The 25,067-nt window shown below is 44.0% G+C and overlaps 1 protein-coding gene across 1 annotated transcript in view; it reads right to left on the bottom strand.

Moving 5' to 3' along the window:
• The window catches only part of poglut1 (protein O-glucosyltransferase 1), a 52,957-nt gene that overhangs the window by 14,992 nt on the left and 12,898 nt on the right, over positions 1 to 25,067 (bottom strand). The window contains exons 3-7 of the mRNA XM_068048651.1: positions 24,847 to 24,990; positions 19,825 to 19,960; positions 9,646 to 9,767; positions 8,655 to 8,714; positions 5,441 to 5,540 (exon numbers count right to left, since the gene is read on the bottom strand). Coding sequence (XP_067904752.1) covers positions 5,441 to 5,540; positions 8,655 to 8,714; positions 9,646 to 9,767; positions 19,825 to 19,960; positions 24,847 to 24,990 — 562 coding nt within the window. The remainder of the gene's footprint in view (positions 1 to 5,440; positions 5,541 to 8,654; positions 8,715 to 9,645; positions 9,768 to 19,824; positions 19,961 to 24,846; positions 24,991 to 25,067) is intronic.

Genomic DNA, 25,067 nt, shown 5'->3' with positions numbered 1-25,067 from the left:
GAGAGATCGAAAATTTATCGATTATGCTATTGAATATACTCAACGATGGAGAATCCACAACCCTCTGGGTGACAATTCCAAAGATTCACATCCCTCCGAGTGAAGAAATTTCTCATCGCAATCCTAAATGATCGGCCCCTTATCCTGAGACTGCCCCCATGTTCTAGATTCCCCAGCCAGGGGAAGCAACCTCTCAATGTCTACCCTGTCAAGCCCCTTCAGAATCTTGTATGTTTTAATGAGATCACCTCTCATTGCTCTAAACTGCACAGAATATAGGCCCAATGTTACCAGAGTAAAATTCAGAGGCCCAGACTAATGCTCCAGAGACATGAGTTCAAATCCCACCATGGCAGCTAGTGGAATTTGAATTCAATTAAATAAATCTGGAATAAAAAGATAGTGTCAGTAATAGTAACCAGGAAACTAGTGGATTCTCATAAAAACCCATCTGGTTCAGTAATGTCCTTCAGGGGAGGAAATCTGTCATCCTTGCCCAGCCTGGCTTACACGTGACTCCAGACTGATAGCAATGTGGTTGACTCTTAATCGTCCTCTGAAATAGCCTAGCAAGTGACTCAGAGGGCAATTAGGGACGGGCAATAAATGCTGGCCTTGCCAGCAATGCTCACATCCCCATAAATAATTTTAAAAAAATTATTCAGCCTATTATCAAAGGACAACCCTCTCGTCCAGGAACCAATCTAGTGAACCTTGGCTGTACTGCCTCCAAGGCAAGTATATCCTTCCTGAGATATGGAGTCCAAAACTGCGCCAGTACTCCAGTGATATCACCAGAGCCCTATAGAATTGTAGCAAGACTTCCTTATTCTTGTACACCAATCCCCTTGCAATAAAGGCCAACATGCCATTTGCCTTCCTAATTGCTTGCTGTACCTACATGCTTACTTTCTGTGTTCCTTGTACAAGTACACCCAAGTCCCTCTGAACATCGACATTTAAAAGTTTCACGCCTTTTAAAAAGTATTGTTTTTCTATTCTTACTAACAAAGTGAATAACCTCACACTTCCACACATTATACTCCATCTGCTACCTTGTTGCCCAATTACGTAACCCGTCCATATCTCTTTGCTACCTTTGTCTCCTCCTCACAGCTTACATTCCCACCTAATTTTGTATCGTCAGCAAACTTACATTCATTACTCTCGGTCTCTTCATCTAAGTTGTTAATATAAATTGTAAATATCTGAAGCCCCAGCACTCCACTAGTTACAGTCTGCCAACTTGAAAATGTACTATTTATCCTTACTCTCTGCTTCCTGTCCGTTAACCAATCCTCCATCCATGCTGATATATTACCCCCAATTTGAGGAATGCAGACATCTCGGAGGGTTGCAGGGCTGCAGAAGGTTAGGGATATGGAGGAGTGAGGTCATGGAGGGTTCTGAAAACAAGGCTGAGTTTTAAATTGAGGTGTTACTGGACTGTGTCAATGTAGGTGGGAGACTGGGACTTGGTGCAAGTTAGAACATGGGCAACAAAGTTTTGGATCAGGACAATTCATTGTGAAGTTAGAGGCGTAAGAAATCTCGCTTTGTGCTGGGAATTCTGAATGGCACCAGTAATAGAAACACAGAAATAGGAGCAGGAGTAGGCCATTTGGCCCTTTGAGCCTGCTCCGCCATTCATTATGATCATGGCTGATCATCCAACTCAGTAGTCTGTTCCGGCTTTCGCCCCATACCCTTTGATCCCTTTAGACCCAAGAGCTATATCTAACTCCTTTTTGAAAACATTCAATGTTTTGGCCTCAACTGCTTTCTGTGGTAGTGAATTCCACAGGCTCATCACTCCCTGGGTGAAGAAATTTCTCCTTATCTCAGTCCTGAAAGGTTTACCCCATATCCTTAGACTATGACCCCTGGTTATAGAAAAATGCTGGTTACGTTTTGTTTTCAATTTGCTTGGTGAAACCTTGCTGCTGTTAATATAGGGATTGTTACTGCTGGGAAGTAAATACTTCCATTTTTGTCACCCAATGTCAGCATCAATCACTCCCAGGTGAGGTACAGCAAAGAAAAAGCCTTGCATTTATCATGTCTTAGAAATAAAAAGACTTGCATTTATATAGCACCTTTCACGTCCACAGCAAGACCCAAGTGCTTTACAGCCAATGTAGTACTTTTGAAGTAGAGTCATTGCTGTAATATAGGAAGCGCACTCCAATTTGCACACAGCAAGCTCCCACAAACAGCAATGAAATAAATGAGCAAATAATCTGTTTTAGTAACATTGGCAAATATTTCCCAAAACACCAGGGAGAATTCCCCTGGCTCTTCGTCGAATAGCATCAAGAATCTTTAATGTCCACCTGAGAGGGCAGACAGGGCCTGGGTTTAACATCTCATTTAAGCTTGTCACATCCAATTAATTGAGTGCAGGCTAATCATCTCAGCCATAGGACATTGGTTCAGGAGTTCTACAGAGCAGTGTCCGAGGCCTAACTATCTTCAGCTGCTTCATTAATGACCTTCCTTCCGTCATAAGGTCAGGAATGGGGATGTTCACTGTTGATTGCACAATGTTCAGTACAATTCGCAACTCCTCAGATACTGAAGCAGTCCATGTCTGCATGCAGCCAGACCTGAACAATATTCAGGCTTGGGCTCTCCACTTGCCTGGATGACTGCAGCTCTAACATCACTCAAGAAACTCGACACCCAGATTGTCACAAACATGTGCTGTGCTGAGTGATGATTTTTTAAATCCATCGGCTGGAAACTTGAATTAAATTTTAAAAAAGGAAAGAGGAACAGACAAAGGGTGAGTGCTAGCAGCTAAAATGGCCATGGAAATTTGCATCAAAATCCCTTGCATTCCACTGCATTGAGAAGGAGGCGAATTGTCTGGCTGGTCCCCTCCAGAACAATGACTTGAGAGGTTTGGAGTGCCTCACCTGGCCAGTCTCCATTAATAAGACATTAAAAACAATCTTGGGACATTAAACTGGTGGAGACAGACCACTCAAAGGTAATCACTTGAACAATGGGACCCTGATGGAGAGAAAGGAATTTCTAGACATGAACTAATTAAGTTGCTAGAGGAAATACACATTGAGCCATCTCACCTGAAGGCCCACCATCTTGTGTTTTAAGCTGGCTTTTTTCTCTCTGCAACAGACAAGTAACTGAAACTGATCAGAATGGAACCAAGTGGGGGTCCCTCTTTCTCTCTATCCTCCCAGTCCAGCTGTCAAGTTTCGAACCCTGCCTGCTGGCTGCAACCACTTAAGCAGGCAGAGACCTGATGATGGAACTCATCCGCATCGCTGTTTTCCAGGAGGACCACTGAATATGCTGACCACATCTACAAGACAGACGCCTCAGGACCACCAGGTTCATCCAGAAGACGACCGAATCACCAAACTCCAGAGACTGTATACCCCTTTTTATTGCTCCAGACTCTAATCCGACGAATCTATCCTTCCCCACTCTGTAATTTATTTGTGTGTGTGTGTGTGACCCTCAAGCATGTGTGCGTGTGAAAGTTGGAGCGTAGTTTATTATTTTACTTAGATTGGTTTAGGTACAATAAAGCTAACCTCTTTCTTTGTCAAACTCAAGAAAACCTGCCCAATTGGTTCTTTTCTGATCACAGCACATAAATAGTCAAACACTCACTGAATTGGCAAGTACATTCACTTAAAAAAAATCAATAAATCCTGTTACAGTCAAACAAGGAGAGGGACAAGAGGGGAGCCCTTCAACCCCTCCTTACCTGATCATAACAAGATGCACTGCAGCAATTTGGCAAGGCACCTTCAACAGCATCTTCCAAACTCGCGACCTCTACCACCTAGAAGAACAAGGGTAGCAGACGTATGGGAGCACCAACACTTGCAAATTTCCCTCCAAGTCACACACCATCCTAACTTGGAACTGTATTGCAGTTCATTCACTGTCGCTGGGTCAAAACCCTGGAACTCCCTCCCTAACAGCACTGTGTGTGTACCCATACCATGTGGACTGCAGCGGTTCAAGAAGGAAGCTCACCACCACCTTCTCAAGGGCAATTAGGGATGGCAACAACTGCTGGCCTTGCCAGTGACTGCAGAGTTTGTGCTGTGCAATCCCATTAAGAGTTCGCAGTCAGCGACAGCATTCTTGTTAGAATGTAAGAAATAGGAGCAGGAGTAGGCCATTCAGCCCCTCAAGCCTGCCCCGCCATTCAATAATATCATGGCTGATCTGCCCCAGACCTCAACTCCTCTTTCATGCCAGCTCCTCATAGCCCTCAACTCCCTGATATTTCAAAAATCTATCTACCTCCTCTTCAAATACTTTCAGTGATCTAGCCTCCACAACTCTCTGGGGTAGAGAATTCCAGACATTCACTACCCTCTGAGAGAAGAAATTCCTTCGCATATCAGTTTTAAATGAGTGTCCCCGTATTCTGTAAAAGGGTTAATTGTACAGAAAGAACATCCTCTACTTTGCACCAACCATGAACCGTCAACCCATCCTCAGAAGGCCCTGCCGAACCTTTTTTTCCAATTCATTCACAGGTTGCAGGTTTTGCTGGCAAGGCCAGCATTTATTGCCCATCCCTAAACTGAGTGGCTTGCTAGGTCATTTCAGAGGGCAGTTAAGAACCAATCGCACTGCAGTCAGTTTGGAGTCACATGTAGGACAGCCCAGGTAAGGATGGCAGATTTCCTTCTCTAAAGGACATTAGTGAAGCAGATGGGTTTTTACAACAATCCGGTAATTTCATGGTCACCATTACTGAGACTAGCTTTTTAATTCCAGATATGAATTAATAGAATTTAAATTCCCCAGCTGCAATGGTGGGATTTGAACTCATGTCTTCAGAATATTAGTCCAGGGTCTGGACTAGTCTATTAAGATAACCACTATTCTACTGTACCTGCTATCCTACACCAGCTACCCTTGTTATCTCATTGCAAACAACAACAAATACTTGCATTTCTATAGCACCTTTACTGTTGTAAAACATCCCATGGTGTTTCACAGAGTTTTTTTCTTTCATGGGATGTAGGCATCACTGGCAAGGTCAGCAATTTTGCCCTTCCCTAATTACCCTTGAAAAGGAGTGTAATCAGACAAAAAAAAAGTGACACAGAGCCAAATGAAGATATATTAGGACAGGTGGACAAAAAGCTTGATCAAAGTGGTAGGTTTTAAGCAGCAAAGGTGGAGAGGCTGAGGGGTTTAGGGAGACAATTTCCAAGCATATGGCCTAGACAGCTGATGACATGGCCGCCAATGGTGGGGTGAAGGAAATCGGGAATGAGTAAGATTCCTCATGTAATGTCAGTTTGTACCAATTAGGAGTATTCTAATACAGTGACTCAACACACACTATCAACTGGGTTGAGACTGCCCAATTACACTTCACATATGAATTCTTACACTAGACAAGAGACATCAATTCAGCAACTAGCTCCTGGACTTTCACCTTTTCAGACTTCCAGGCTTGATTTTTGGTATATTCCGCATCTACCAATAAAGGTTCTTCCCGAGAGAGCAGAATAAGAGGATCTCGTTCAGAACTTGTCCTGAAATTGAAACAAGGCAATTTTATTCCGTCAGTACAGCATAATATCCGCGCACGTGTGAGAGAGAGAGAGACAGACACATTACAGTCCCCTGTGGTTAAGTGAGCATGTGTGTGTGAGAATGATAAGGGGCTATAATTTTTTTTTATTCATTCATAAGGTGTGGGCATCACTGGCAAGTCCCACATTTATTACCCTCCATAATTTACCGCAAGAAGGTGATGGTGAGCCACCATCTTTAATACAACTTAGTGACTTGCTAGGCCATGTCAGAGGGCAGTTACAAGTCAACCACATTGTTATGGGTCTGGAGTCACATCTAGGCCAGACTGGGTAAGGACGACAGATTTCCTTTCCTGAAGAACATTCGTGAACTAGATGAGTTTTTAAACAACAATCCTGTAGTTACATGGTCGCCATTACTGAGACTAGCTTTTTAATTACAGATTTTATTTCATTCATTGAATTGAAATTCTCCAGCTGCCATGGTGGGATTTGAACTTATGTCTCCAGATCATTAGTTCCAGGCCTCTGAATTACTAGCCCAGTAACATAACCATTATGCTACCATACCTGTGCATCACAGTATGAGCAGTTACGCAGCTTTCATTATGAATTTATAATGGTGATCGTGAATAGAAAGTGCAAGTATTATATATTACATTAAAATAAGAACAGTATGTCAGAATTTAAAATAGGAACTGGTTTACATCATTGCACCCTGGTCCAATTATCCACCCCTACCCCCCTCATCCAACCTTTAACTTGCTTCACTACTGTCTCGACTCCTTGTGTGCAATGCCACTGGATACTGACTGGTGTATCAAGAAATACATACAAACTGTCATGAAAACGTGCTAGGTCGAAGTATGATTTTTTTTAATTCACTAGCTGGAAACCGGAATATTAAACTGGTGGAGATGAACTACTCAAAACTTGTAAGCTTTGAACGCTGTCTCCTGACTGTGCTTACTCACATAAGCCTGACGGGGAAGCTATTGTGGGTAGAGAACTTTCCGGAAAGAACTAACAGAAATCTCCCCAGAAGAAATTCAGTCACATTGCTGTCACCCAGAGAACCACTGAAGCAGCGTCCACGCCTTCAAACTGGAAGCCTCAGGACCACCGAATTCAGCCTGAAGCCAGCTGAGTTACAAACCTCCACAGAATGTTGGGTTTGCATCCTTCCATCTACGAAAGATGATGAACATGCAGCAAGCAATCCATTTAGGTGGGATGTCTTCTTTTGGTGCACCTTTGTTGATGTCTGTGAAAGCCAATCCTTGAGAGGCAGGTTCTGCCACAAGTGCTGCATGTGAAGCTACCAAGTGGTGCTGTGAGTTGTTGTTTTTGACATTGGCGTCTGTTGCCAAGCTTCTGTAGCAACTGGTCATCGTGGTACTGCACACCAGTCCACAAGATGTGTCGCCATTTCCCTCTTTTGCCACCTAGTGACTCCCAAGTGTGATAGGCAACATTTAGGGCCTTCACGTCGCGCTAGCAAGCATCCTTGAAGCGGAGCTTTGGACGCCCCACTGGTCGTCTGACCCCGGCTACCTCACCATACAGAAGGTCCTTGGGTATGTGACCGTCTTCCATCCTGCAGACATGTCCGATCCACCGAAGCCGCCTCTGTTTGATTAGTTTCAACACACTTGGGAGCTCTGCCTTTGAGAGGACTGCCACATTTGTGATTTTGTCCTGCCAGGATATATCCATAATGCACCACAGACAGCAAAGATGGAAATGACTGAACTTCTTTTCCCGGTAGCTGTAAGTCACCCATGTTTCACAGCCATACAAGCAAGGTGCTGAGAACACAGGCCTTATAAACCATCAACTTGGTCCTAAGGGTTAGCTTGGTGTTATCCCATGTGCATTTCACAAGTCGGCCAGTGATAGCTGCTTTCCCTATGGGTGTATCGAGCTCTGCATCGAGGGACAGACTGTCTGTCACCGTGGACCTAAGGTAGCATAATTTACTAACCACTTCCAGTGGGGTGTTATTTAGTGTGATCAGGGGCAGAGACTGTATACAGACTGTATACCCTTTTTATTTCTCTGGACTCTTAATTTGACCAAACTATCCTTCCCAACTCAGTAACCTATTTGCATGTGTGTGCATGAAAGTTGGAGTGTATTTTATTATTTTTACTTAGATCAGTTTAAGTAGAATAAAGTTAACCTCTTTCTTTGGTTAAACTTGAGAAAACCTGTCCGATTGGCTTTTTATGATCACGGCATGTAAATAAGTAAACACTCACTGAATTGGCAAGTATATCCAATTATAAAAGAATATATCTGTTGTAGTCAAACAAGGAGAGGAAAAAAAGGGGAGCCCTTCAACCCCCTCCTCACCTGATCGTAACAACAGGTAAAAGTTAGGTCCACAACAACTCAACTTCCACTACAGCAAAACAGAACACAAAAGATGCAAATCTGAAATAAAAAAGAGTGTACTTTTATGTAACAAAATTTAATGGATGGGATTGGAAGGTCAGTCAAGGAGAACTGGCATATAATTCAGTTCGTTTCTGTTGCGTGTTTTCTGTGAATTCTTTGCTTTTCAAGCCAATAAACATCAGTGTAAGAGAACAAATCACTTTTCCATGTGTCAGTATCACACTTTTGGGTAAGGAACAGCATGGATTAGATGCAGAGTAAAGCTCCTTCTACACTTCCCTAACAGTGTGCCTCAGCCCAAACCTCACAACACTGCACTCTACTGCACAAGTATTAACATTTCCATTTCCCTCATCAGCCATTCTGTGGATCTCTACCGTGTTGACCTAACCAATTTCACCTGTTTACACAAAGGAAAATTGTGTGATCAGCCCTCATACTGTGAATAGTAAGAGAAGCATACACCAGGTTCAGAGAGACTCCCTTCCTAACAGCACTGTTGGTGTACCTACACCCCAACGACTGCAGGGGTTCAAGAAGGCAGCTCACCACCACCTTCTCAACGGAAATTAGGGATGGGCAATAAATGCTGGACTAGCCAGTGACGCCCCCACCCCACGACTGAATAAAAAAAAAGTTTAGTAATCTAATTTCACTCTGATTCTCAACTACCCTAAGCTGTGTTGTAACGGTGATAATTATTAGCCTTACCTTGATCCTCTAAAGAAACCTTTAGAGACTTTCTTCTCCCAAGGCCACTTTTCAGCTGACCTAGTGAAGGGAAAAAAGGCTGATTAAGCTTTCAGTAATAGGTGCTGTTCATTCTACGTAACACACACTCAGGATTATACGATCACTCTGCAGACTGTTCTATTTGTTGCTTACCCCATTCAAAAAGGTAAAAGAATAAGCAATGTCCATTGGGCCCATTCTCTCCACATCTACACTGTACCCTGACAGGGATACTGCCTCACCTATTCAATCTCCTGCAAGAGGCAATCACAGGTAAACCTTCAAGAAAGACAGACTTGCATTACTATCGTGCCTTTCACTACCTCAGGACAACCCAAAGGAAATGCTTTTGCGGTGCAGTCACTGTTGTAATGTAGTGGCTATAAGACGCTTGGGGAAAGTCATGAGATTTTTTATTTTTTATTTAGAGATACAGCACTGAAACAGGCCCTTTGGTCCACCGAGTCTGTGCCGACCAACAACCACCCATTTATACTAACCCTACAGTAATCCCTTATTCCCTATCACCTACCTACACTAGGGGCAATTTACAACGGATTGTGAAAGGCGCTAGAGAAATGCAAGTTCTTTCTTTCTAGTGGACAAGTGTGGCATGGTTTGTAAGCAGCAAGAATAAGAGGGAAATAAATCAGATTCTACATTTCCTTTCAGTTCGGTGTTGATGTTCTTTGTGACTACTGAAGCTTCTAATTATATCACAAACTGACATGAACATGTTGGGCCTTGGACCTCATCGTCAGCAACAGCAGGGACACAACTCAATAACGCCAGTCTGCCTGCCTTCCTCGGGTTGACCATGCACCATTCCAACCACCAGATCCCACAGGCATAAATAACCCAGTATATGGCAGAGCCAAGGCTGTGAGACAAACACACCCATTACTTGTACGGTCAAGTCTCTATAAGAGAGTTCTTTTAGCAACGATACTACTCGGCAAATCTGACTCACGTTTTCAATTCCTTCCTCATTAGATCCCAGCGTCCAAGTCCTGTGGGGTAAATGGGCCATACTGCTGGACCACCCTCCCAAAAGGTCCACGCCGGGTACATGATATCATAGTACTCCGATGTCTGTAAGAGAGAAATAAGTTACAGTATATTTAAAATGCACTGTAAAGGCAGAATAATAGATTGCTTTGAGTGTTGTTTAACCTCAGCTCTGACTCTGTAGAGTTTTTATGTGATTGTACTAATTTTCTCCCTCAAAATCTATGTGAGCATAAATTAACATCTCTCTTGTAAAGAAAAAGGAAGCAGTCTCCAACCTGGAGGCTCTAATGTTCACTTTCAGCCCCCGATCCCTGGTCCATGTCCGTCCTTAGTTGCCTCTTTCCCCATCCCTCTGAGTTCCCTGTCCCCTAGACTTACATTCCCTCACCTCTCTCCTTCCACTTCTTCTCACCTCATTAGGGGAGGCGGTGGCGTAGTGGTATTATCAATGGACTAGTAACCCAGAGACCCAGGGTATTGATCTGGGGACATGGGCTCGAATTCCACCACAGCAGAAGGCGGAATTTGAATTTAAAGCTAGTCAATGATGGCCATGAAACCATTGTCAATTGTTGTAAAAACCCATCTGGTTTACTAATGTCCTTTAGGGAAGGAAATCTGCTGTCCTTACCTGGTCTGGCCTACATGTGACTCCAGACCCACAGCAATGTGGTTAACTCTTACACGCCCTCTGAAATGGCCTAGCAAGCCACTCAGTTGAACCTAACCGCCACAAAGTCAATAAAAACGAATGAAACCAGACAAACCACCCGGCATCAACCTAGGCACCAGAAACGACAACGGCAAACCCAGCCCTGTCGACCCTGCAAAGTCCTCCTTACTAACATATAGGGGCTTTTGCCAAAGTTGGGAGAGCTGTCCCACAGACTAGTCAAGCAACAGCCTGACATAGTCATACTCATGGAATCATACCTTACAGACAATGTCCCAGACACTGCAATCACTATCCCTGGGTATGTCCTGTCCCACTGGCAGGACAGACCCACCAGAGGTGGCGGGACAGTGGCCTACAGTAGGGAGGGAGTTGCCCTGGGAGTACTCAACACCGACTCTGGACCCCATGAAGTCTCATGGCATCAGGTCAAACACGGGCAAGGTAACCTCCGACTGCTTATCACCTACCTACCGCCCTCCCTCAGCTGATGAGTCAGTACGCCTCCATGTTGAACACCACTTGGAGGAAGCACTGAGGGTGGCAAGGGCACAAAATGTACTCTGGGTAGGGGACTTCAATGTCCATCATCAAGAGTGGCTCGGTAGCACCACTACTGACCGAGCTGGCTGAGTACTAAAGGACATAGCTGCTAGACTGGGTCTGCGGCAGGTGGTGGGGGAATCAACACGAGGGAAAAACATACTTGACCTTGTCCTCACCAATCTGCCTGCCGCAGCTGCTTCTGTCCATGACTGTATTGGTAGCAGTGACCACCGCATAGTCCTTGTGGAGACGAAGTCCCGCCTTCACATTGAGAATACTGGCCATTGTGTTGTGTGGCACTATCACCGTGCTAAATGGGATAGATTTCGAACAGATCTGGCAATGCAAAACCAGGCATCCATGAGGCGCTGTGGGCTATCAGCAGCAGAACTGTACTCAACCACAATCTGTGACCTCATGGCCCGGCATATCCCCCACTCTACCATTACCATCAAGCCAGGAGACCAACCCTGGTTCAATGAAGAGCGCAGGAGGGCATGACAGGAGCAGCACCAGACATACCTCAAAATGAAGTGTCAACCTGGTGAAACTACAACCCAGGACTACTTGCATGCCAAACTGCATAAGCAGCATGCAACAGACAGAGCTAAGAGATCCCATAAGCAACGGATCAGATCTAAGCTCTGCAGTCCTACCACATCCAGCCATGAATGGTGGTGGACAATTAAACAACTAACTGGAGGAGGTGGTTCCACAAATATCCCCATCCTCAATGATGGGGGAGCCCAGCACATCAGTGCAAAAGATAAGGCTGAAGCATTTGCAACAATCTTCAGCCAGAAGTGCCGAGTTGATGATCCATCTCGGCCCCCTCCTGAAGTCCCCAGCATCACAGATGTCAGTCTTCAGCCAATTCGATTCACTCCACATGATATCAAGAAACGACTGAATGCACTGGATACTGCAAAGGCTATGGGTCCTGACAATATTCCGGCAATAGTACTGAAGACCAGTGCTCCAGAACTTGCCGCACCCCTGCCAAGCTGTTCCAGTACAGCTACAACACTGGCATCTACCCGGCAATGTGGAAAATTGCCCAGGCATGTCCTGTACACAAAAAGCAGGACAAGTCCAACCCGGCCAATTACCGCCCCATCAGTCTACTCTCAATCATCAGCAATGTGATGTAAGGTGTCATCAACAGTGCCATCAAGCAGCACTTGCTTAGCAATAACCTGCTCAGTGATACCCAGTTTGGGTTCCAACAGGACCACTCAGCACCTGACCTCATTACAGCCTTGGTTCAAACATGGACAAAAGAGCTGAACTCAAGAGGTGAGGTGAGAGTGACTGCCCTTGACATCAAGGCAGCATTTGACCGAGTATGGCATCAAGAAGCCCTTGCAAAACTGAAGTCAATGGGAATCAGGGGGAAATCTCTCTGTGGTTGCTGGAGGTCAATCACCTCAGCTCCAGGACATCACTGCAGGAGTTCCTCAGGGTAGTGTCCTAGGCCCAACCATCTTCAGCTGCTTCATCAATGACCTTCCTTCAATCATCAGGTCAGAAGTGGGGATGTTCGCTGATGATTGCACAATGTTCAGCACCATTCGCGACTCCTCAAATACTGAAGCAGTCCATGTAGAAATGCAGCAAGACCTGGACAATATCCAGGCTTGGGCTGATAAGTGACAAGTAACACTTGCACCACACAAGTGCCAGGCAATGACCATCTCCAACAACATCTCCCCTTGACCTTCAATGGCATTACCATCGCTGAATCCCCCACTATCAACATCCTGGGGGCTACCATTGACCAGAAACTGAACTGGAGTAGCCATATAAATACCGTGGCTACAAGTGCAGGTCAGAGGCTAGGAATCCTGCGGCGAGTAACTCACCTCCTGACTCCACAAAGCCTGTCCACCATCTACAAGGCACAAGTCAGGAGTGTGATGGAATACTCTCCACTTGCCTGGATGGGTGCAGCTCCAACAACACTCAAGAAGCTCGACACCATCCAGGACAAAGCAACCCACTTGATTGGCACACCATCCACAAACATTCACTCCCTCCACCACCGATGCACAGTGGCAGCAGTGTACACCATTTACAAGATGCACTGCAGCAACGCAACAAGACTCCTTAGACAGCACCTTCCAAACCCGCAACCTCTACCAACTAGAAGGACAAGGGCAGCAAATGCATGGGAACATCACCATCTGCAAGTTCCCATCCAAGTCACACACCATCCTGACTTGGAACTATATTGCCGTTCCTTCACCGTCGCTGGGTCAAAATCCTGGAACTCCCTAACAGCACTGTGGGTGTACCTACCATGCATGGACTGCAGCGGTTCAAGAAGGCAGCTCACCACCACCTTCTCAAGGGCAATTAGGGATGGGGAATAAATGCTGGCACAGCCAGTGACGCCCACATCCCATAAATGAATTTAAAAAAATTAATGCAGGTTGTTTCCCAAAGGAAAACAAAGACAAGACGTAATGCTTCTGGTAGTGGATAGATAACTTCAACATTGGTTGTCAGCACTCTGCTTTTATTTGAACCACCAAGACTAACGTTAGAGACTTTGAAACAATTCTTCTATTAAATAGTTGCTATGAACACTACACACCACTTACAAAACATGCTATGAGTAGATAAGTAAATAAAAATGTTATACTGCATAGTATTTACAAAACAGAAACAGGCCATTTGGCTCAATAGGACCATGCTGGTGTTTATGTTCCACATTGGCCTCCTCCCATCCTACTTCATCGTCATATCATACTAGTCCTTCCTCCCTCATCTATTTATCAAGCTTCCTCTTACAGGCATCAATGCTACTTGCCACAACTACTTGTGGAGCAAATCCCACATTCTAATCACTCTATGGGTATAGAAGTTTCTCCTGAATTGAACAAAACCTTGGTTAGACCTCACTTGGAGTACTGTGAGCAGTTCTGGGCACCACACCTTAGGAAGGATATATTGGCCTTGGAGGGAGTGCAACGTAGGTTTACAAGAATGATACCTGGATTACAGAGGTTAAGTTACGAGGAGAGATTACACAAATTAGGCCTGTTTTCGCTAGAATTTAGAAGGTTAAGGGGTGATTTGATCGAAGTCTTCAAGATATTAACAGGAAAAGACAGGCTAGATAAAGATAAACTATTTCCACTGGTTGGAGATTCTAAAACTAGGGGGCATAGTCTAAAAATTAGGACCAGACCGTTCAGGAGAGATGTTAGGAAGCACTTCTTCATGCAAAGGGTGGTAGAGGTTTGGAACTCTCTCCCACAAACAGCAGTTGAAGCTAGAACAGTTGTTAATTTTAAATCTGAGATTTTTGTTCAGCAAAGATATTAAGGGATATGGGCCAAAGGCAGGTATATGGAGTTAGGTCGCAAATCAGCCATGATCTCATTGAATGGCGGGACAGACTCGAGGGGATGAATGGCCTACTCCTGTTCCTATCTTCCTATGTTTATTGGATTTATTAGTGACTATCTTATATTAATGAACTCTAGGTTTGGGCTCCCCAACAAGTGGAAACATCTTTTCTATGTCTACCTTATCAAATGCCTTCATAATCTTAAAACACCTCTATCAGCTCACCTCTCAGTTTTTTTCTTTCCTAGAGAAAAGAGTCCCAGCCTGTTTAGTCTTTCCTGCTATGCTATAATCTCTCAGTTCTAGTATCACCCTTGTAAATCTTCTTGTAAATATTTTTTGGCAAAGACTTAGGTTCCTAATTTGACAACATAACTGATAATTCACTAGCGCTGGATCACCAGAAGGCAGTAATTCAATGCCTTCATCCTTGCACTGCTGACAGTAACTACAGGGTCATCAACTGCAGTATCGTAGAGTTAGAAACCAACGTGGCACACGTGACAGTGCAAAATCAAAGGGCAAATCAATAACGTCACATCCATGTGATTAATTCTCTGATATGTTGGCAGGTTTATAACAAAAACTAGGACCAACTGCTGTGTTTTATCAAAAAATTCCTCTCAGGGTGTGGCAGGCACGGTCATAGCTCCGTCCACCGCCTATTTTTAGTTGCCCTGAGAAGGTGGTGATGGGCCTTTCCAATGAATTGCTGTAGTATTGACGGAGATGGTGCACCCACGATGGTGATAAGCAGGGAATCCCAGAATTTTGATCCAGCATCTGCAAGTTAGGATGATGTGTGACTTGGAGGGAAACTTTGGAGGTGATGATGTTCCCAAAATATTGCTGCTCTTTAGCTTCTGCGTGGTAGCGCTCGCAAGAGATAGAGGTGCTGTTGAAGAAAACCTGATACGTTGCTATAGTGCGCAGCTGATGGAGGGAGTGGATATTAAGCCGAGTGTTAGGGCCATAGAAACATAGGAGAAGGAGTAGGCCATCGGCCCTTCAAGCCTGCTCTGCCATTCATTATGATCATGGCTGATCATCCAACTCAGTAACCGATTCCCGCTTTCCCCCCATTTCCTTTGATCCCTTTCACCCCAAGAGCTATATCTAACTCCTTCTTGAAAACATACAATGTTTTGGCCTCAACTGCTTTCTGTGGTAGTGAATTCCACAGGCTCACCACTCTCTGGGTGAAGAAATTTCTCCTCATCTCAGTCCTGAAAGGTTTACCTAGTATGCTTAGACTATGACCCTTGGTTCTGGACTCCCCCACCATTGGGAACATCCTTCCAGCATCTACCCTGTCAAGTTCTGTTAGAATTTTATAGGTTTCTATGAGATCCCCCTCTCACTCTTCTGAACTCCAGCAAATATAATCCTAACCGACTCAATCAGTCCTGCCATCCCAGGAATCAGTCTGGTAAACCTTCATTGCATTCCCTCTATAGCAAGAACATCCTTCCTCAGATAAGGAGACCAAAACTGCACACAATATTCCAGGTGTGGCCTCATCAAAGCCCTGTATAACTGCAGCAAGACATCCCTGCTCCTGTACTCGAATCCTCTCACTATGAAGGCCAACATACCATTTGCCTTTTTCACCGCCTGTTGCAGCTGCATGCTTACCTTCAGCGTCTGATGTATGAGAACACCCAGGTCTTGTTGCATATTCCCCTCTCTCAGTTTATAGCTGCTCAGATAATAATCTGCCTTCCTGTTTTTGCTACCAAAGTGGATAACCTCACATTTATCCACATTATACTGCTTCTGCCATGCATTTGCCCACCCACGTAACTTGTCCAAATCACCCTGAAGCCTCTCTGCACCTCCTCCCACCCAGTTTTGTGTCATCTGCAGATTTGGAGATATTACATTTAGTTCCCTCATCTAAATTGTTAATGTATATTGTGAATAGCTGGGGTCCTAGCACAGATCCCTGCAGGGGAGGCGGTGGCGTAATGGTATTGTCACTCGACTAGTAACCCAGAGTATTGCTCTGGGGACATGGGTTCAAATCCCACCACAGCAGAAGGTGGAATTTGAATTCAATTAATAAATCTGGAATTAAAAAGCTAGTCTAATGATGGCCATGAAACCATTGTCGATTGTTGTAAAAACCCATCTGATTCACTTTGTCCTTTAGGGAAGGAAATCTGCTGTCCTTACCTGGTCTGGCCTACATGTGACTCTAGACCCACAGCAATGTGGTTGCCCTCTGAAATGGCCTAGCAAGCCACTCAGTTGTATCTAACCGCTAGCACTGTGGGTGTACCTACCCCACATGGACTGCAGCGGTTCAAGAAGGCAGCTCACCACTGCCTTCTGAAGGGCAATTAGGGATGGGCAATAAATGCTGGCCTGGCCAGCGATGCCCACATCCCATGAACGAATAAAAAAAACCCCACCAGTCACTGCCTGCCATTCGGAAAAAGACCCATTTATTCCTACTCTTTGTTTCCTGTCTGCCAACCAATTTTCTATCCATCGCAATACACTACCCCCAATCCCATGTGCTTAAATTTTACACACTAATCTCTTTGTGGGACTTTGTCGAAAGCCTTCTGAAAGTCCGAATAAACCACATCCACTGGCTCCCCCTCATCAACTCTACTAGTTACATCCTCGAAGAATTCTAGTAGATTTGTCAAGCATGATTTCCCTTTCGTAAATCCATGCTGACTCTGTCCGATTCTACCACTGTTCTCCAAGTGCTCTGCTAAAATTTTTTATAATGGACTCTAGAATTTTCCCCACTACCGATGTCAGGCTGACTGGTCTACAATTCCCTGTTTTCTCTTTACCTCCCTTTTTAAATAGTGGGGTTATATTAGCTACTCTCCACTCGGGAGGAATTGTTCCAGAGTCTATAGAATCTTGGAAAATGACCATCAATACATCCACTATTTCTAGGGCCACTTCCTTAAGTACTCTGGGATGTAGATTATCAGGCCCTGGGGATTTATCGGCCTTCAATCCCATTAATTTCCCCAACTCCATTTCTCTACTAATATTGATTTCCTTCAGTTCCTCCCTCTCACTAAACCCTGTATTCCCCAACATTTCTGGAATGATATTTGTGTCCTCCTTTGTGAAGACAGAACCAAAATATGCATTTAGTTGGTCAGCCATTTCTTTGTTCCCCATCATAAATTCCCCCGTTTCTGACTGCAAGGGACCTACATTTGTCTTCACCAATCTTTTTCTCTTCACATACCTATAGAAACTTTTACAGTCAGTTTTTATGTTCCCCGCAAGCTTACTCTCGTACTCGATTTTTCCCTTCTTAATTAATCCCTTGGTCCTCCTTTGCTGAATTCTAAACTGCTCCCAATCCTCAGGTCTGTTGTTTTTTGTGGCGAATTTGTATGTCTCGCCAAATAAGGGAACTGCTTAGTTCCAGATAGCATCGAGCTTCTTGAATGTTGCTGCAGGTGCACACTGCCAGGTGAGTAGTATTTTGTTACATTTCTAACTTTGACCCTGCCTTAGCTGCTGAAACCCTCTTCTACGCCTGTGTTATCTCTAGATATGACTATTCTAACACAGTCCTGGCCGGCCTCCCACCTTGCACCCTTTGTAAACGTAAGCTTGTTTAAAACTCTGCTGCCCATATCCTAACTTGCACTTCTCTATCTCTGTAACCTCCTTCAGCCCTACAGCCCTCTGAGATCTCTGCGTTCCTGCAATTCTAATCTCCTACGCATTCCTGATTTTCATCGCTCCACTATTGGTGGCTGTGCTTTCAGTTGCCTCGGTCCCAAACACTGTAACTACCTCCCTAAACTTCTCAGTATCTTTACCCCTGTCCCTCCTCCTTTAAGACACTCCTTAAAATCTATCTTTTTGGCTAAACCTTTGGTCACCTGTCGAATGCCTCATGTGGCTCGGTGTTCACATTTTGAGAGTCTTGGTACATTTTATGTTAAAGGTGCCATATAATGCAAGTTGTTGTTGAACTTTGCAGATGCTGGAGAGACTAAAAGGGTCCGGGTGAGCCAATTGTGGCCTCTGCCTCTGTAACCACCCTCTGCCTCCAGCTTCTGCCGTGGTCTTATAGCCACCCTGTGATGTGGCTGATTCAATTAAATCTCTGGTCAGTTGGTGACCCCAAGATGTTAAGGGTGGGGGACTCACCAGTAGTGATGTTGTTGAAGGTCAGGGAGATGGCTGGGCTTTCCTTTGTTTAAGATCATCCTTACATGGGACTTGTGACATGAATATTACCAGTTACTTATCAGCCAAATCCTAGATGTTATCTAGGTCCAGCCGTAGGCTGGCACAGGCTGCTTCATTAGCAGAGGAGTTGTCAATGAAGCTGAAGTGGAAAGTCAGTGAAAAGCCCCCACCGCATTACGGTGGGAAGGTCAATGATAAAGTAGCTTAACGTGGTTGTTCTGAGGACACTGCCTTGAAGAGCTCCTGCAGTGATGTCCTGGGGCTGCAACGATTGTCCTCCGATATCTACCTTTGTGTCAGGCATGAATCAAGCTACTGAAAAGTTTTACTTTTGATCTGAGTTTTGCTGGGGGTCCTTATGTCTTATGAATTCGAATACTACCTTGATGTGGAGGGCAACTATTCTCGCCTCTCCTCTGGCATTCAGCTCGTGTCCAGGTTTGGATCAGGGCTGCACTGAGATCTGAAGCCGGGTGGCTCTGGCAGAACCATTGCTGTGCTGAGCAATTATTTTGGGCAGCTGTCATTTGACAGTATTGATGGTTTCTTCCACAAGTTCACTGATAATTGGCAGAAAGCGGATAGGCTGGCAATTAACCTGTTAATTAAACTTTTTTTATGAATAGAATACACCTGGGAAATTTTCCACATTGTTGGGTAGATATCAATGTTGCAGCTATAGTGGAACAGTTTGGCTAGAGGAGAAGGTAGCTCTTTCGCAATGGTCTTCAATGCTATAGCTAGAATGTTAACAGCACTTATAGCCTTTGCTATGTTCAGTATTCTCAGATACTCCTTGGAATGAACCAAATTGACTAGATGCAGGCATCTGTGATGATTATGTTTAAATAAATGGTTACTGTATATACAGCCAGATGGAATGACAATTGCGCCTTGCATAAAGACGGGCCAACGTCATCAATGCTCAAGCACTGTGCACACAGAGGTGCCACCTTTTCGGATGAGACATTGAACTGAAGCCTTGTACGCCCACATTTGAATGTAAAAAAGTCCCACGACACTGTCAGAAGATTGTGGGGGGGAGCATTGAGGGGGAAATTTCCTGGCCAACATTTATCAATCAACATCATTACTGCTGAGAATCTGGACATTTATCTCATTGCTATTTGTGGGATCTTGCTGTGCACAAATAGGCTGCCATGTTTCCTATGACAGTGACTACACTGCAAAAGTACATCATTGGCTGTGACACAGTAAGGTTGTGAAAGGCGTTATATAAATGCAAAGTCTTCTTTTTATGAGCTCCACGATGGGGAGAAGCTCTACAGACAGACCTTCAATGCCATTTAGAGATGTGCGATTTGTATCAATTCTAGGTTCAAAAACTGGACATTGTTCAAAGTTTCCTTTAATGCTTACCTTGCTGAAAGATAAAACAGGCCTTACAGGCTTCATCCAGCTCGGAACCTGAGGGTAGTCTCGGACATTGAGCACAAATTCCATGTCGGGGAGTTTGTCGATTATTTCCAGTATAAAATGCTCTACCCCACTGCATCTAAATGCAAAACAGAAAGGAATAAGGTGATCTGCTGGCTCAGTGACTTGTCAAAATCAACAATGTTTGAGCTACAAATGGAGAGACAGAAAAAGCAGAGAGAGAAATATATATGTAAAATGCTGCATTTATAGCATACTGCCAGAGTGGTGAGACCAGTGTGCCTTCAGCTTCATGTTTTCATTCTACATCCTCTCGTTAGTTTTGGCTTGTTTAAATTTTAGCTATCTAGCTTTTCTGCACTTCATTTTTTGCTTTGGTTTCCTTGAATGTAAACCACTTTGGGTGAGATGCAGATTCAAACCCCAAATGTACAGGATCCCATCTGAGCCACTTTCAGATGCCAGCTCTACCAGCTAAGCTTCTTGGATGCAGGGGGTGCATTGGGAAGACAGACAGAATAATAAAAAAAAAATGAAATGACAGACACATGCTTTAGGAAGGAAAATGCTGAACTCACACTGAAACAAAGAAAACCAGTGAAAGAGCTTTCCTCATTCCTACATTCACATGGGCTTGTGTCTGAAACGACAGCCTTCATTGTCGAATAGCAGACACAAGGGGAGGTTTATTATCTAAAAGAGGCTCATACTCCAACTCAATAACTTTCACAAAGATTACTGAGATTCTAATCCAGTGAAGCTGCTAGCCGATGGCCGATTTGATCCAAGTTAAATTTTCAGCAGTTGTTTTATGCTTTAATTTCGTAGACCTTAATTTTACTGTCATCCATACTATCTGGACAAGTCTCAATGTTATCCTGATTTCACTAATGCAGAACCACATTATGATTTTTTTAAAAAGCTGGGACATTCAATTCACTCCCTCCACAGTCAGATTACAGCTTGCTATTATTGCATCTTCTGAGTGGACTACATTACCACAGGGAGAGAAACATGTGAAATATCTCCCAACCTACTCCTGAGCTGATAAACAAGGATAAGCAAGGGGATCAGTTTGACATCACAGCCTACATTGCTCTATCCTTAGGAACTGGATGATATTCTGATGGTCCCAACGGGATTGCCATCATTCTGTTCCATAGAATGTTTGATTAGTTGGGTCTGCACTTATCTGGCTTCCAGGCAATCTGTTTCTAAACTTCAAAAGGATTTGAGAGGGTAAGTAAACAGAGCAATATTATTTTCAATGGTTAGTGAATTGATAACAAGGGGGCCATAAACTCAGTATTAGCACTGAAAGGAAAACAGGAGGTTAGAAGAATCTTTTGCACACAAGGATTCTTGGACTATACAATGTAAAACTGCAAGTGGCTACTGCAAAGTCTCAATTATAGTATTTAACAGAAAACCGTATAAACATAACGAGGGAAAATATCAAATGTTATAGGCAAAGAGCAGGGAATAGATGGCTCCAAAATGGCACAGGCACAATGGACCAACCTCTGCCTTGAAAGTTCTGATTTTATAATTCAAATTGCTCACAATGGTAAAGAGTCAAGTATCAGAGACACCAGATATAGTAAAATTAGGTGTAACTATTTCGCACAAAGGCTGATCAAGATCAATCAAGAATAAAAGTGCCTGTTTAGACAACTGGCCACAACCTGTTTCTGAAAATTTATTTCTTTATTTGAACAACTTCTCCTAAAAGTTAGCTCCTTGAAAATAAACCTGATTTTGTATATTATTGAACAATATGCACAAATATCAATGTCCAACTAATACCATATTTTAAATGCCCAGCTGATGAAATCATAGAATGGTTACAGCACAGAAAGAGGCCATTTGGCCCATCAAGTCTGTGACAGCTCTCTGCAAGAGAAACTTAGCTAACTCCACTCTCTGCCCTTTCCCTATGGCCCTGCAAGTCTTTTCTCTTTAGGTGCTTAACCAATTCCTTTTTGTAAGCTATGATTGAATCCACCTCCATCATACTCTCAGACAGGGCATTCCAGATCCTAACTACTCTCTGCGTAAAAAAAGGTTTTCCTCATGTCACCTTTGGTTCTTTTGCCATCACCTTAAATCTATGTCCTCTGGCTCTCGATCCTCCCTCCAATGGGAAATATTTCTCTCTATCTGTCAAACCCCTCTTGATTTTGAACACCTCTATCAAATGTCCTCTCATTTTATTATATGCTGAATGTAGCATTTCCCATTAACCAAAAACCAACCACAAGTTTAAATTGTCCTATCTGCCCATACACAGATGTGAAACAGTACGAGAACAGAAAGTGCCGGAAATACTCAGCAGGTCTGGCAGCATCTGTGTAAAGAGAAACAGAGTTAATGTTTCAGGTCTGTGATCCTTCATCAGAACTGGCAAAAGTTAGAAATGTAACAGTCTTTGAGCAAGTGAAAGTGGGAGGGTGAAAGAAGAACAAGAAGGAAGGACTGTGAAAGGACAGAGGGGGGAGAGATTAAATGACAGATGTCATGGTGGATCAGAATGCAAATGGAGTGCTAAATAGTTGTAGCAAAAGGCAAAGCACGAGTCCAGAGAAAGTGCTAATGGCAGAATAATGAACAGGTCTGTACGAAAGCAAAAACATGAAAAATAAGTTTAAGACTAGCACGTGATTAAAAATTAAATAATTTTTAAAAATACGAAAGAATAATAAAATAAAAATAAACAAAAAATAATGGGGCTCATGGTCTGAAATTATTGAATTCGATATTGAGTCCAGAAGGTTGTAGAGTGCCTAATTGGAAGATAAGGTGCTGTTCCTCAAGCTTGCATTAATGTTCACTGGAACACTGCAGCAGGCCGAGGACAGAAATGTGGACATGAAAATAAGGTGGTGAATTAAAACGGCAAGCAAACGGAAGCTCAGGATCATGCTTGCGGACTGAGCGGAGGTGTTCTGCAAAGCAGTCACCCAATCTGCACTTGGCTTTCCCAATGTAGAGGAAACTGCAATGTGAGCAGCGAATATAGTATACTAAATTGAAAGAAGTACAAGTAAATCGCTGTTTCACCTGGAAGGAGTGTTTTGGGCCTTGGATGGTAAGGAGAGAGGAGGTAAAAGGGCAGGTATTACACCTCCTATGATTGCATAGGAAGGTGCCATGGGAAAGGGACAAGGTATCAGGGGTGATGAAAGAGTAGACCAGGGTGTTGCGGAGGTAACGGTCCCTTCGGAATGCTGACAAGGGTGGGGAAGATGTGTTTGGTGGTGGCATCACGCTGGAGGTAGCAGAAATGGCGGAGGATGATCCTTTGGATGTGGAGGCTGGTGAGATGGAAAGTGAGGACAAGGGGAATCCTGTCGCAGTTCTGGGAGGGAGGGGAAGGGATGAGGACAGAAGTGCGGGAAATGGGTTGGACATGGTCGAGGGCCCTGTCAAACACAGTGGGGGGGGGGGAATCCTCAGATGAGAGAAAAGGAAGACATATCAGAGGCGCTGTTCTGAAAGGCTGCGTCATCAGAAAAGATGCTTTGGAGACAGAAACTGGGAGAATGGTATGGAGTTCTTACCGGGGGCAGGGTGTGAGGAAGTGTCGTCAAGGTAGCTGTGGGAATTGTTGGGCTTATAATAAATGCTAGTGGACAGCCTATCCCCAGAGATAGAGACACAGAAGTCGAGGAAGAGAAGGGAAGTGTCGGAGACGGACCATGCGAAGGTGTGAGAAGGGTGGAAATTGGAAACAAAGTTGATGAAATTTTCCAGTTCAGGGCGAGAGCAGGAATCAGCACTGCTATAATCATCAAAGTACCGGAAAAAGAGTTGGGGAAGGGGACCCAAGTAAGACTGGAACAAGGAATATTCGACATACCCCTCAAAAAGACAGGCATAACTAGGACCCATAAGGGTACCCATAGCAACATCTTTTATTTGGAGGAAATGAGTGGAGATGAAGGAAGTTCAATGTGAGAACAAGTTCAGCCAGGTGGAGGAGGGTGGTGATGGATGGGGACTGGTTGGGCCTCTGTTCAAGGCAGAAGCGGAAAGCCCCGAGACCGTCCTGGTGGGGGATGAAACAGTATGGGTGGTCTACAAACTACAGATATTTATGTAACATTCATGAAAAGGACAACTCAGAATGCTTGTAAAAGCAGGAGGTGGACAAGAGGGATCAAGACAGACACTATCAAATAGGTGAGCTTTTCTGAGGTTTTGAAGGCAGGGAGAGGGGCAGCTAGACAAACTGGTTTTTGGCACTGAGGGAATTCTGAGGGCTGGGGCATAATGATGGATGAACATCCACTTGTGAAGCAGCGATCAAACAGCAACTCACGGGTTTGAGGGCTTGGTACATATAGCTTGAAGAGATCACTCAGATTGGACGCAGCAAGGCCATGGAGGGACTTTTAAGGGGGCAGGATGAGGGTACTGAAGTGAATTTACTGGAGCAAAGGCATGAATTTTGTGGAGGAGTTTGTGTGTTAAGAGGACTTGGGTCACAGAATTCTGGATTAATCCTCAATGCTTCAGGACAGGAATGGCAGGAAAACCAGCAAGAAAGCCATTTGAGATATCAGTCTTAGAGATAAACACATGGATTAGTATTACAACAGCAGAGCAGAAGAGGTAGGATGCCAGGAGGCAATGTTTCAGTTGTGGAAGGAGGCAGAACTGGCAACAGACTGGATGTCAGGTATAAAAAAAGTTCAGTTTAGGACCAAAGACCAGAGAATTAATTCAAGACTATTTTCTGATCTCTTGACTTTAATCTTTCCTTATCCTATTGTGTGACTCACATCTAGTATACGCTACTGAAGGTTTTACTCATTCTTCACTGCATGTTAGGATGTCTGTCTGAACAAGCAGCATCACAGATGGTGGAGTCAGGTTTCCAGTGGTTAACAGATGTTGGAGAATTTCATGGTCAGAAATCTCTCAAGGAAAAGACTCTACTTTGGTTCATTTCAGTCCCATAACAAATGCACCAAATTCCAGCAGTCCTGGCTGCTCTCCCACCTGGCAGGAAACATGCAGTCATCTTGGCGATACAGCTTGCTCTGTATTATCTGGTAGTGAGTCCCCACATTTTGACTGACAGTCTCTGCCATCATGTCATTGGAGATTCCTTGCTTGAAGTGTGAAAGGTCATCCTCGAGGACACTGAATAAAATATATATATATGTAAATCAAATCATTATAAAAGACTCACTGGTCAAAAATTTACATTTATATTTTCC

The sequence above is a fragment of the Heterodontus francisci genome, chromosome 16 (genome assembly GCF_036365525.1).
Source record: "Heterodontus francisci isolate sHetFra1 chromosome 16, sHetFra1.hap1, whole genome shotgun sequence".
Lineage (NCBI taxonomy): Eukaryota > Metazoa > Chordata > Chondrichthyes > Heterodontiformes > Heterodontidae > Heterodontus > Heterodontus francisci.
This window is presented reverse-complemented; position numbering and strand designations above follow the sequence as displayed.